The following is a 13,804-nucleotide window of genomic DNA, read 5'->3' as shown; positions in this document are numbered from 1 at the left end:
CGCAGTGAAGTTGGTCCCGCAGTGGAAAACGCTTTCTCTCTCTCTCTCTCTCTCTCTCTCGTTCTCTTTCCTCTAAGCTCGTCCCTTTTTCTGGCCTCACCGTGATTGGACGAGGCTACTTCTTAGGAATGGCATCAAACTATTTAAATAGCACTTTGTCCCCCCTTCGGCTTAAAAAGCTGTTTATTAGCGGCTGAAACCGGAGGGAGAAATTTCTATATAACAAAAACTAAAATAAAATCATTTCTTTTAAAAAAAAAAATTATGTTCCTTCTTTTCGCAGTGGAACTTTATTTTATTTGAACATATATATAAAAACAACTGGTCACAAATTCATGCTTGAGGATTAATTGTTGGATTTCTCCACATTTTTCCGGATTTTATTACTTTGGATCTCCTGCTTTAAGCAGGTGAGTGGTAAATATTCTGAGTGTTTTTGCAGCAGCATCAGCCATCGCTCTTTGGGCAGTTGTATTTTAGGTACCTGCCGCACGCTATTTCTGACAGTGCCATTAATGCTTTAAATTAAAGTGGAACTGATGTGTGTTTTGTGGTTATTTGTCACAGACCGCAGGTTTGTGTTTGTGTTCATCATGAAGCTGCCGGGGATATTTTTGTTATTGATGCTTTGGACCTGCGAGGCTGCGAGAGTCGCAGGTGAGTTTGTCTCAGTTTGAACTGGTTAAAACTTGTCAGAATGATTCTTGTGGAAGATAAGAAAAAAAAAATCTTGTTTGTTTTTTAATTTAAAAAAAGAATATAAAGGAGCTGGTATGGCTTTAAAAACATTTTGCAGTACTCTAAAAGTGAAAACAATAGAAATCCAGCGCACTGCCTCAAAAAGGCTGACTCCTTATTGTTATTCACCCGCAGAGAGTCGAGACGACAATAGCGTGTATGACTTGTTTGAGCTCGTCAAAGTCCCCAGCAAGAACCACGGGGTGACCCTGGTGAAAGGAGACGACCCGTACAGCCCCGCCTACAAGATCCTCAACCCGGACCTGATCCCCCCGGTCCCCGAGAACTCCTTTAGGGACCTGATCGATTCCATACATGCCGAGCGGGGTTTCCTCCTACTGCTCAACTTTAAGCAGTTCAGACGCACCAGGGGAAGCCTCCTGACTGTGGAGAAGAAGGATGGATCCGGACCCGTGTTTGAGATCGTCTCAAACGGCAAAGCGAACACCTTGGACATTGTTTTCTCCACCGAGAACAAGCAGCAGGTGGTTTCCATCGAAGATGTGGGTCTGGCTACGGGTCAGTGGAAGAATATCACGCTGTTCGTGCAGGAGGACTGGGCAAAGCTGTACGTGGGATGCGATGAGGTGAACACCGCCGAACTGGATGCGCCAATTCAGAGCATCCTGACGCAGGAGACTCCGGCCAGCGCGCAGCTCAGGGTTGGCAAGGGAGCCGTGAAGGACAAGTTCACGGTGAGAGCTGACAGAATGGAGCAGCATATGTCAGGAAGGAATTTCTTTTCAAATACTTTGAGTGTGATGAACTTTTCGCATTGTGTACCGGTGCCTAAACTGCACACTGATACTTGCAGGGGGTCCTACAAAACGTGCGGTTTGTGTTTGGAACGACTCTGGAAGCGATTCTACGCAACAAAGGATGCCAAAGCGGTGAGTACTCAAAGTGTTTACCAATCACTCATCTGCTCCATGCACTCCCAAGTGCGAGCAATTCCTTATCAAAGAAATCTGCGTGTACTCCGTTTATCCGCTGATTTCTGTACCAAACACTGCCCGAGAAGCTGTTTACTAGATGCCAAAAAGGAATGCCAGTTTACAAATATCTCAGAGCTCTGTGGTCTCACAGTATGTTCTCCAGCCTATGCAGAATGAACTAATTACTTTTTTGTATAATTTACTGTTGCGGGGCATTATGCTCGCCCTTATTAATTAATATATTACCATTGAAATAGTATACTGATTCACAGCAGTATTTCTCTTTCAGCCATGACTGACACCATGGTCCTGAGGAACCTCAATGGCTCCTCAGCCATCAGAACTGAGTACAGTGGCCATAAGACTAAAGGTAGGCATTGCTGCATCTGATGCACTCAGTCTGCAAACTTTTCTAAACTATATGAGAATTAAATGATTTTAATCTGAAATAAAAATTGATTATGTTTTTCTCACTGTTATGTATTCTGGTGAAGACCTGCAGATGGTGTGTGGCTTCTCCTGCGAGGACCTGCTCAGTATGTTTAAAGAGCTGAAGGGTCTTGGTGTGGTAGTCAAGGAGCTGTCCACTGAACTCCGCAAGCTGGTAAGGAGCAAACCCAGAACACAGTGTAGAAGAACCTAAGTGACGTCTGCCTCTTTGCTGGTTATCTGTTTGCCTGTGTGTACGTCAGATGTGTGTACAGTTGTCTGTGTTTTAAGCAAAGGAGATAAGGAGCTCTTAAATATTCGTGAAGCTCTGCACTGTGAATGAAACTCGAGAAGGCATCTGACAGAAAATCATCTGTAATTTTAGCAAATCAGTATCAGAAAAACTGCAAATGGTTTTTACTGTGTAGTTTTACTGTTTATTACTCTGTACATCATATAATTCTTTTCCTCTGTGCCGACACTGAATTTGCTTCAGAATTGTATCTCTGTTACTTCGTGAATTTTAAAATGGGCTTCACATTTTTTTTCTTTTAACAATCAAGCTAACAACTCATTACCATAAGTCTATTTTTCTTGTTTCTCTTTTCCTCAGACGGATGAAAACAAGCTGATTAAATCCCGCATTGGAATTCACAGTGGTGTCTGTATCCACAATGGCATCGTTCGCAAGAACAGAGACGAGTGGACCGTGGATGACTGCACTGAGTGCACTTGTCAGGTGAGATCTCCACAGCGCTCCCACCAGTGTCTATTGCATCTTGAGTACTTAAACACACGTGTGAGGAGGACTTACTCAATGCTCTGACTTGTCTCTACATGTACACACACACAAACACACACACTATGATGACAACCCGCAATGGGGCAGACACACTTAACCACAACACAACTGATCTGGTCAGTAATTAGTAAGTAGTGTGGCGACTGGGCAGGAGGCCAACAGTCTTTATTGTTGTAATGACAGGTCTGCTGTCAGAAGTTCAACTTGACTGTGGCCATGAGGGGCTTGAGGGACTTAAGTGATCCGTTGCCCATAATTAAGAACAAGACCTTGGCTTTGACAAGTGAACAGGAGGATGTAGATGTAAAATACTTCGGAGGAAATCTTCCCGCATTTCACCAGTGGGTTCATTTGCTTATTTCTTCCTGTGCAGATAGACTACTTCTTCCAGGTTTCCCCTTTTTCCATGTCAGTGATCAGTTCCAGCAGAGAGAACATTAGCATGCATAGTCAAAAGGCAGTTCTTATGCCTGAGTCATTCATAGCGAACCCTCACAGGTTGTGCTGGCAGGCTGGCTCTACTTGTTAGGGGCTCTGTGCCCAGTCCGGCTCCATGCTGAAACCCATATCCATTATTAGGACTTTGGCCTCTTTCCCACCCTCCCCTGACCTAGTCGGCAGGTGGTTGGCTGCAGGGGTCCCCATTCTCAGCCAGAACTCTCGCTTCTTACTCATTCTTCCATGTTTAAACTCAAATGACCAATAGTGAATTTAATGAGATGGTTGCACGTAGAGGGGCGAAGCCTCGATTAAAAACATATCTTCAAACATGCACTAATTTAAATGGATTTAAACAACCCCACAAACTCCACATTAGTGACGCTGTTTTGAAGGGTCCAGTGTTTCAAATTCCATTTGAGCACTGGGACTTGACTGAGTGCCTGGACTGAATTTGGAGGAAAATTGCAGCAAAACTTGAGTGATATCCAAATATTTAAAAATGAATTTGATCTCTGTGCTTTTGCAGAACTCTGCTACTGTGTGTCGCAAGATCTCCTGCCCCCTGATCCCCTGTGCTAATGCTACTGTTCCCGATGGAGAGTGCTGCCCACGCTGTGGAACACGTAAGCATTTCTAATCTACGATCTCCAACACATTTTGTTATGACCTGCATAGCTATACAAAGACACGCTGTAATTAAAATAATTATAGGCATGCAAACCTGCACTAGAAATGTTACATTAATGGTCCACATAGCGTAAAGTGTATGACATTTCAGCTAACACTGTACCATTCCCTGAGCGAGCTGTTTCTATTTTAGTTGCCATATAAAACAAAAAACCACAAATATTTCCCTTGATGTAAAGCTTTCTCTTCATTAGAAAAAAAAATACTAGTTTTAAAGATGATTTAACTGCATTAGTATAAAAGGGTGCTTATGTGTTTGGAACATTGGCGCTTTGTGCTCTAAAACATCTTTGAATCTTCAAGTTGAAATGGCTGCAATTTGCCAAATTGGTTAAAGGGGAATGGAAAATTGGTTTTCTGTTTAGTGAAGCCATCTTTTACATGAGGGGAGGTGGCATGTTCTTCATACCTTGGCAGGCATGGCTGCGATGCTTCCCTAAAACCTAAGTAAACATCGGGAGCCGCATTCATCCCGGCCTCAGCCACTTGCTGAAGTCATTACAGACCCAGGGCCATGTTTTCAAAAGCTGTTTCCTCTTTGGAAAACATAAGCCAGTGGGGCATCCCTATCCATCCTGAGGACAGGAGGCCTTTCTATTTCTCCAGTTAGTCTTCTACGTATGCTCGCAACAGCTGTGTCTCCCAGCTAAATCCAGACCATTAGTCCACTGCTTTTAGAGCTTCCCCTCCTCATTTAAGGTTAGGGGCTGTTTGCGAGGGGGTGCTGCTTCGCTGCAATAGCTCTTTTATTGTCTCCCTCTTCGCCTCCTTCTCATATTCTCTCCCTCTCCCTCCTGCTCAGCGAGCGACTATGCAGAGGACGGCTGGTCGCCGTGGTCTGAATGGACCCATTGTTCCGTGTCATGTGGGCGTGGCATCCAGCAGCGTGGGCGCTCTTGCGACCGTATCAATAACAACTGTGAGGGCACCTCTGTGCAAACCCGAGACTGTTACCTCCAGGAGTGTGACAAGCGCTGTGAGTTAACTTAACCAACAACAAGAACATCGTGCTTGACAGAAAATAATTCATGTGTAGTTTAGTTTGTTTTTTTAGTTAGTCTGTCACCATGTGTGACTTTTTTATGATTTAATGTCACTGTGGTTCAACTTTTTGGCTCTTGATAACTGATCTCTGACTTTGTTTTGTGGCCTTTAGTCAAGCAGGACGGCAGCTGGAGCCACTGGTCACCATGGTCATCGTGCTCGGTCACCTGTGGTGCTGGTGTCATCACCCGAATCCGCCTCTGCAACTCCCCAACTCCTCAGCTAGGAGGCAAGGACTGTGTTGGAGAAGGCCGGCAAACTGAAACGTGTACAAAGTCCCCGTGTCCCAGTAAGTTTCTTCATACTACAGCTGGATTTTGCTACTGTGTAAAGCAGGAGAAGACGTTGATCATGCTTTCTTCATTTCTTCTTCAGTCAATGGCAACTGGGGTCCCTGGTCTCCCTGGGATTCATGCAGTCTCACCTGCGGAGGTGGTCAACAGACCCGGAAACGCCTGTGCAATAATCCTGCACCACAGTATGGCGGTAAAGAGTGTGTCGGTGAAGCCAAGGACATCCAGAGGTGCAACAAGACCCCCTGCCCAATCGGTGAGGCATTTCATCATTTAAAGGAGTTCTACATATTCCATGTATTTGGTATTTTTTATTATTCATGTTTTTAAAATTTAGTCTTTACAACATTATTGTTGGCATCCACTTCAATTTAGGTTTTATTTATGGAAGTTTTTATTTTAAATATACGTAAGTGTACCATCTCAATGAGATCATAACTGGAAGATTAAGATTACTAAGATTAAAAGCAGGTTGCATATGAAGGATTTTGATAATGACGACTGCATTGTTGTGTTCAGATGGATGTCTGTCCAACCCTTGCTTTGCTGGTGCCAAGTGCACAAGTTTTCCCGATGGTTCCTGGAAGTGTGGGAAGTGCCCAGCAGGATACACTGGCAATGGGATCAAGTGTAAAGATATCGATGAGGTAAAACTTCAATGATTAAAGCAGCTACAGTCATATATTTGAATTCAGGCAACATCGTAACCGTAACTGTGATTCTTTTTTTATCCTGAAAACAGTGCAAAGAGGTTCCTGATGCATGCTTTGAGTTTAATGGGGTGCACCGCTGCGAGAACACCGTTCCAGGCTATAACTGTTTGCCCTGCCCACCTCGTTACTCAGGACCCCAGCCGTTTGGCCATGGTGTGGAGCAGGCTGCTGCTAATAAGCAGGCAAGTAGATTCCTGTTTGAAGCCAAAAACAGAGCAAGAGAGACAACATTTATTAAACAAATACTGATAACAGGGAAAGTTCATACTGTGTTGTGATGAATATCTGCCTTTCAAGGAGAGAATGTCATGAATTTAAACTATGCAGAGCTGGTCTCACCACTGATATTCATCTCATCTTCAATCTACAGGTATGCTCACCCCGTAATCCCTGCCTTGATGGAAGCCATGACTGTAACAAAAACGCCCGCTGTAACTATCTTGGACACTTTGCTGACCCCATGTTCCGATGTGAGTGCAAACCTGGTTATGCTGGCAATGGCCATATCTGCGGAGAGGACACAGATCTGGATGGATGGCCCAATTCAGATTTGGTGTGTGTGGAAAACGCCACCTACCACTGCAAAAAAGTACGTAGTAGCAAAGCGGCTGCAAAGAAATGTCAATGTTTTTACAGAGTTTAAGTGAAAATATCTAAATATTGCTTATAATGGCTGAGACTGACTCTGTTGTTGTTCATTCAGGACAACTGTCCCAACCTCCCGAACTCAGGGCAAGAAGATTATGATAAGGATGGCATTGGAGATGCTTGTGACAATGATGATGACAACGATGGTATTCCTGATGATCGGGTAAGTAAACATTTCCAGACAGGAAATACGATTGTACAAGGAATAAGTGTGAAACGGTGCCTGTGCACATCTTCTTTTTGCATTCATCACGTTGTCTAATAAGAGGACAGGTGGAGATGGGGGTAGGGTAGAGGAGGGTGGCGCTCAAAAGAAAAACAAATGTTTCTCCCAAGGCTGAGCCAAAACCTCAAATTCCAGTGCTGAGGTGGAGTTCTGAAGGAGCTGCGCTGTGTGCTGCTAATCCCAACATTTGATGCAGGAGAGAGCCTACAAATAAAGCTGCTTTTTATCCTGCATCACTCCCTCCCTGTAAATGGGCAGGGAGGGAGTTGGAAATTACAACCGCAGCACCTTAAAAACTGTCATTGACTCTTTCTCTAACACTGCGTTTTTCTCTTTTTCAAACAGGACAACTGTCCTTTCGTGTACAATCCCAGGCAGTATGACTATGACCGTGATGATGTGGGTGACGGCTGCGACAACTGCCCCTACAGTAGCAACCCAGACCAGACAGACACCGACAACAACGGAGAGGGAGATGCCTGTGCAGTGGACATTGATGGAGATGGTGAGACCTGCAAATAAAAATAATCACCATAACTCTGAGACTATGCTTTTATATTTTCTACTTTTGTGCTGCCTTTTCATCTAATTTATTTCCGTTTATGCCAGGCATACTGAATGAGAAGGACAACTGTCCCTATGTGTACAATGTTGACCAGAGAGACACAGATCTGGATGGAGTGGGAGACATGTGTGATAACTGCCCACTAGAACATAATCCTGATCAGGTTTGTAAAAGCAAACACACACATTGCTGTTACCCATTTGCTTCAGTCTTTCCCGGCAACAATAATCCACATTCATCTCCCGGGCTCTCTTTTATATCTCTCTTTCAGTCAAAGCAGGCTTCAGTAATTGCTGAAGCATTATCATGGCATGTAAAAGGTGGAGTAAATCCTGTATGCAGCTGAAGGGCACATTAGTTCAGTAAGGCGTGGTGGGGGGCTAGGGGTCTTTTCAATGACCCATTGACGTTAGCTGGCTAATGTGAAGGGAGAGGCCCCAGGCTGGATATTACTAAGGAATGGGCTTGCCTTGGGCTATATGTGTGCTCTGTCTTAGTCCTGCTTAGTCCACCTGTGCCATGCTACACTGAGAAAGAGGAATGTGTTAAACAACAGGAATTAGGAGAAGAATAGGGGAAGGAGGGGAAGTCTAAACTGATGTGCTTTTTAAAGAGTGAAGCGCACAATTAAAGGCCAAAAGAGACATGTTCAGACATGAATGCAGCAGTTATTTGGTGGTGTATAGAGTACAAGTAAGCGAATACTCAATTTTCCCCATAAACCAGGTCTAACTAGGATGTTTAAACACTCTAATTTTGCAGTTGGATTCAGATGATGACCGCGTGGGAGACAAGTGCGACAGCAATCAGGACATTGATGAGGATGGACACCAGAACAACCTGGACAACTGCCCGTATATTCCCAACGCCAACCAGGCTGACCATGACAAGGATGGCAAAGGTGACGCCTGTGACCATGATGACGACAACGATGGCATCCCTGATGATAAAGACAACTGCAGGCTGGCGTTCAATCCTGATCAGCTGGACTCTGATGGTGAGCAAAGTTGGACATCGATACATCTAAGCAGTTTTATGCTGGAACACATATCTATACACCCTGGGTATCATTATTATTATTATTAAATAATGTGGAATATATATTTTTCAGGTGATGGCCGTGGAGATGCTTGCAAAGATGACTTTGATCAGGACAATGTGCCTGACATCTATGACGTGTGTCCCGAGAACTTTGACATCAGTGAGACAGACTTCCGCAAGTTCCAGATGGTTCCTTTGGATCCAAAAGGCACCTCCCAGATTGATCCTAACTGGGTTGTCCGCCACCAGGGCAAAGAGCTGGTTCAAACTGTTAACTGTGACCCTGGCATTGCTGTTGGTAAGTACCAAAGATTTCTCTGGACCAAATGTGTAACTTTGCAAAGACTAACATGAAAGTTTCTTTTTTATTCACTTCTTGTCCTTTTCAACCTGTTTTTGTTCAGGCTACCATGAGTTCAATGCAGTGGACTTCAGTGGGACTTTCTTCATCAACACTGACAGGGATGATGACTATGCCGGCTTTGTGTTTGGCTACCAGTCCAGTTCCAGGTTCTATGTGGTGATGTGGAAGCAAATCACACAGACCTACTGGTCACATAAGCCAACTAAGGCGCAAGGTTACTCTGGCCTGTCTATCAAAGTGGTTAATTCCACCACCGGCCCAGGAGAGCACCTCAGAAATGCCCTCTGGCACACAGGCAACACCCCAGGACAGGTACATTGGACTTCTGTTCCTTCATGGACAATTTAAACATTTATTTTTGATAATTAAACCTAAATAAAATAGAAAAACTCATGTCTTTTATTTATTTTTTTTCACACGCTTTAGGTTCGCACTCTCTGGCATGACCCAAAGAACATTGGATGGAAAGACTTCACTGCCTACAGATGGCATCTGATCCACAGACCGAGAACAGGACACATTCGGTGGGCAGAAAATAATTTTGAGTCTGTAGGTAGTTACCCTTCATGAGTTTGGCATTCAGATGTCTAATTTTTCCTTTATTTCCACAGAGTTGTCATGTATGAGGGTAAGAAGATCATGGCTGATTCTGGTAGCATCTATGACAAGACATATGCAGGTGGCAGGCTAGGTCTTTTTGTCTTTTCACAAGAGATGGTATACTTCTCAGACCTCAAGTATGAATGCAGAGGTAAGTTTTATTTGAAAACCACTAAAATTGACATTCTTCTATTAAAATGGACTCTAGAATTAAAGGCATTAAACAAACCCTCTGCAATCTCTTCATGTTATGTCTCTTCCTTTTGACAGATGCATAAATGTACGGCGCAGGAAGCTCTGAGGAATGCACCTTTTTGTATAAAGTATGAACTTCTATATTCTCATGCAAAGTCCAGGGACCGATTTATTGCCGCAACTCTTTCTTTTTGGGCATGCTCACTCAGACTGGGCGAAGGGCATATGGTTAGCCTCAGGGTAACTTGAAGCCGGTTTGGGAAGAAAACCAACCAGCTGAATGCCAGTTGAGGATCAGAGAGCCCCTTCTCCACCACCATCCTTAACATCTATAAGAGCAGGGAGAGGTGAAAAAACCCCAACAAAGCCTGTAGGTCACCAACACCTTTCTATCCCCGCTCTGACTGCTTTACCCGCTCTCTGAAAGACCTCATTCATCTCTGTACAGGAATGGCTCCTCATAAACAACTATGCACTTCCAAGTCTTTAAGTCTCTCTCTCTCTTTCCGTCTCACCTCTTCAGCCTTTTCTGCCTCACTTTCTAGATGGACTTCCCAAAGAAATAAAGAAGAATATTTCCTTTGCCTTACCAGTCTGACCAGGATGTAGATCCTGGACGATACAACTTATGCGGACTCAAAAAATAAAGATGACATTTTGTAGGAATTTTTGTTGTTAATGATTTAAGAAAACTGTTGAGAGGGGAGTAAGTTAGAAATAAGGGGAATGTGATGCTGTGGATAAATGTTTGCATGCATGAACAGAATGTATGTGGAAGACTAACCATGAATTGAACAAGAAAGTTCTTTCATCTTCTACCCCAGAATCTCTGTAGAGAAGAACTATGAACTGTGTTTGTCTCAATTTGAATACTTCCAAGAGCAGAGTTCCAAGTAGCACAGTATGTATACTGCATACTTAAGTAATGCCTGAATTCAGACAAAGTTGTCTCAAACTGAACATGCTAAAACATGTTCCTAATAAAAAAAAAAAAAACAGTTGCATTTGATGAGTTAGCTAACACGTTTTGTAAAAAATGTGCAACTTCTTGAGCCTTTGGTGATTCTTTTAATACAGAATTACTCAACAGTGAAGATTACAGTTCAATTTAACATACCTAAACACCAGACAAATCCATAACATGCACTGTTTGGTGTAAGCTAGAAAAAAACTGCTACTGTTAGCTAGCTAGCTGGAATTGGAGATAGCTAGCAGGTGAGAAATGTACAGCATTTCATATTGATCTTCTGACTGTTTTGAGTATCCTATCTGGGTACTTGGGCTCTTCATGATGCCATATGTGAGCGTTTTGTCACACTTGCCTTATGGAAGTATGCGATGCAAGACAGCACTGGTTTATGTTAACTATCATTTACATACAGGTATTGTTGGTTTTTTTGATATCATCTGGTTGTCTTAACAACTCTCAGGATTAGATGGAGATAATTATATTTTACAAAAAATTGCTTGAGTCTATAACCACATAGTCAAAATTTCTTCCAAAATACTCCCTATATCAGATCCTAACTGTAGAAATCAAAGAGATTTAGCTCCCTCAACTTTTTGGGGAATTTGCTATGAAATAATGTAAATACATCTAATTTATTGATTTCTGCCTACAGTGTAGGCAGTAAAAGGTAAAAGTATCCTTCCAATCACAGTGAAAATTGACCCTAAATCAGGTACGCTTAGATACAGGATGCATAATATTGTCATTGTCTTTTATCTCCAGAATTAGTTACTCTTCAGACAGGGCTATTTAGTATGAAGTGTATCTGATCCGTGTGCCTTTCCTTCAGAGAGAGATGAAAAACAAAGGAGATCGTTGATGTACAATTATTACCTCATTGCTGTTGTATAATTTGATCAAACAAAAACATAAGTACTTCTTCATATTCCTTTGAAATGATTGACATCTTAGTGCTACTGTAGCATGAGCTGTAAATAATATAACATGACATAGCTACAAATACAGCAGAGCTCCCAATCCCATGATTTACTACAGTGAAAATTATAATAAGGTGGGATATTTCTTTTATTTTTATTTTTTTATTTTGCTTTATCACGTATGTCCAATGCGGTTTTTAGCAGATAAATTATTGTCCTGTTTGTCTTAGCGGTTTGTGAGACGCTGATTTTGTGTGTGTGCGTGCGCGCGTGTGTTTGTAGAAATTTGCTATTTAAATAATTTATCAGGATTTGCTGCCTTATTAAGGGGCACATGTCCATCTGTATAAACGGTTTGCACACTGACGTGAGGATGTTATGTTCTTTATTGTTTTTATCTTTTTTGTTATTGTGTATCAATGTTACCAATATTTTTGTACAATTAGTTTTGCTTGTCTGTAAACATTTTCATAGTTGTACAAAGCAAAATGCTGTTTTTGTTCATCACAACTATTTTGTTATGTATTTTAAGACAATAAATAGTTGTTAACATTCTCATTACTTTATTGTTTTTCATTCCATCTACCACTGATCAAGTCACGATTTATGGAGAGCAGTGACTCTCACCACCAAAATCCATCAAAAACGCAAGTAGATTTATTCAGTTCTATAGATTCAGCGCACAGCAATCAAAATTACTCACAGTTGAATGTTTGCCCTACTTTCTCAGAAGCACAGACAGATTTGTACATTCTGTCTGCATGGAGGCAAACATCATCTCGATGATAAAGCCCTCATGAGGAATGTGGCGCAGGTGTCTCCTCCTTAGTTTGATCTGTGTGACCTCTTTTGCAATATGCAAATATTAGGTTGACACAAACCTTGACATTGACTGAAAGGCATTATATACGTGTGTGCTGAATTTGTTACATTGTTGCTATTTTTGTAACTACAGATTTCTGAAAACCTGAGCCCCCCCAAAAAACAATAAAACAAAGAAAAAAACATTAAGACCAGTAGTAACATGACACAAGGATGTTAGAAATACAAGGACGTTTAAAAGAATGTTACTTGAATGCCAGTTCAAAAAAATAAGCTCTTTTTGAACTTTTGTAGTCGACTGAGCTTGTAGATCATGGATCAGAAGGCAAAGAGTTTCAAGGTGTAGGGCAACATCTGCAAAGGCTCTGACCCTTTAGTTTTTAGACTTAAGGATGGATAACGAGCACTGAACAGAAGACCTCAGAGTTCTGGTGACATATGGCTGCAAAAGCTTGCTAATGCATGTGTCCTACAGATGAAAACATACATGTAATTTTTCACGTGCACTTTACAGTTCAGATTCACTCAGATGAAATACAACAAGAGCTCAGTGACTTCTAATGACTGGTGTCATGCAGAGTGATGCATTCTGACTGTTGATGTCTGAGTTCCTGTGACTTAGGCCGTTGAGCCACAGTGGCTGCATCTCTGTTCATGCAATAAACCAAGGTTTCCCTCAGTTTATTGTAAAAGACAGAGGAACAATATAATTTCCAGTGTGTCCGGGCTTTTAAGAGTAAGACAGACCAGACATAGTTGTGTTTAGATATGATTATGGAGATCATTTTATGGCAAATAGAATGACTCCTTATTATCCTGTTGCAGTCAAATGGAGAGAAGCAAATATAAATTAACTGGTTACATTACAACATTTCCTGTAAAACAAAAGGAAGCTGACTATAAACTCCTTCATGTTAACTTAGACAGGCCAGTATTGTAATAATCCATAAAAACCTAATGTGGCAATATTAAAGACTAGACATCCTAATACTGGCTGCATTTTTCACTGTTCTCTGTCAGCTGCCTACAAACACCCACGTTTACGGCCTATTTTAAGCTGTACATCCTGCACATTTCAGGATGTGAGAATTAACACGTAGTAGTTTACAGAAAACTCTGTAAATTCTGTCTTAATGTCTTACCACTAATATCTTTCTTTAAACCATGAATAAATTATATCACATCTCTTACTTGGGGAAACTGATAAGATAGGCAGTACAATCATGTATTGGTTAGTCAGAAAAAAAAACTGTGTGGAGTTTTTCTGCCTGTGACAGTATGTGTTTCTTCCATGTATTTTAGCTTCACCCTCCAAACCCCCCCACAAACATTGGATTCACTGACGTTTCTAAAACTGGATGTGATGTAGTTAAA

General features: G+C 41.9%; 1 protein-coding gene across 1 annotated transcript; it reads left to right on the top strand.

The window, feature by feature from the left end:
* Positions 1–201: 201 nt before the first annotated feature.
* On the top strand, positions 202–10,698 carry thbs1b (thrombospondin 1b). Its single transcript, NM_001279735.1, is given in 23 exon segments — positions 202–410; positions 568–657; positions 874–1,433; positions 1,553–1,628; positions 1,963–2,043; positions 2,168–2,277; positions 2,716–2,841; positions 3,872–3,968; positions 4,835–5,008; positions 5,189–5,365; positions 5,452–5,625; positions 5,889–6,016; positions 6,112–6,264; positions 6,453–6,671; positions 6,786–6,893; positions 7,302–7,461; positions 7,566–7,684; positions 8,284–8,518; positions 8,633–8,860; positions 8,967–9,238; positions 9,353–9,450; positions 9,538–9,677; positions 9,797–10,698. Coding segments are annotated over 22 exon segments (3,507 nt in total). The 5' UTR covers positions 202–410; positions 568–593; the 3' UTR covers positions 9,805–10,698.
* Positions 10,699–13,804: the final 3,106 nt, after the last annotated feature.

The sequence above is a fragment of the Oreochromis niloticus genome, linkage group LG15, assembly GCF_001858045.2.
Source record: "Oreochromis niloticus isolate F11D_XX linkage group LG15, O_niloticus_UMD_NMBU, whole genome shotgun sequence".
In the NCBI taxonomy this organism is placed as follows: Eukaryota; Metazoa; Chordata; class Actinopteri; order Cichliformes; family Cichlidae; genus Oreochromis; species Oreochromis niloticus.
This window is presented reverse-complemented; position numbering and strand designations above follow the sequence as displayed.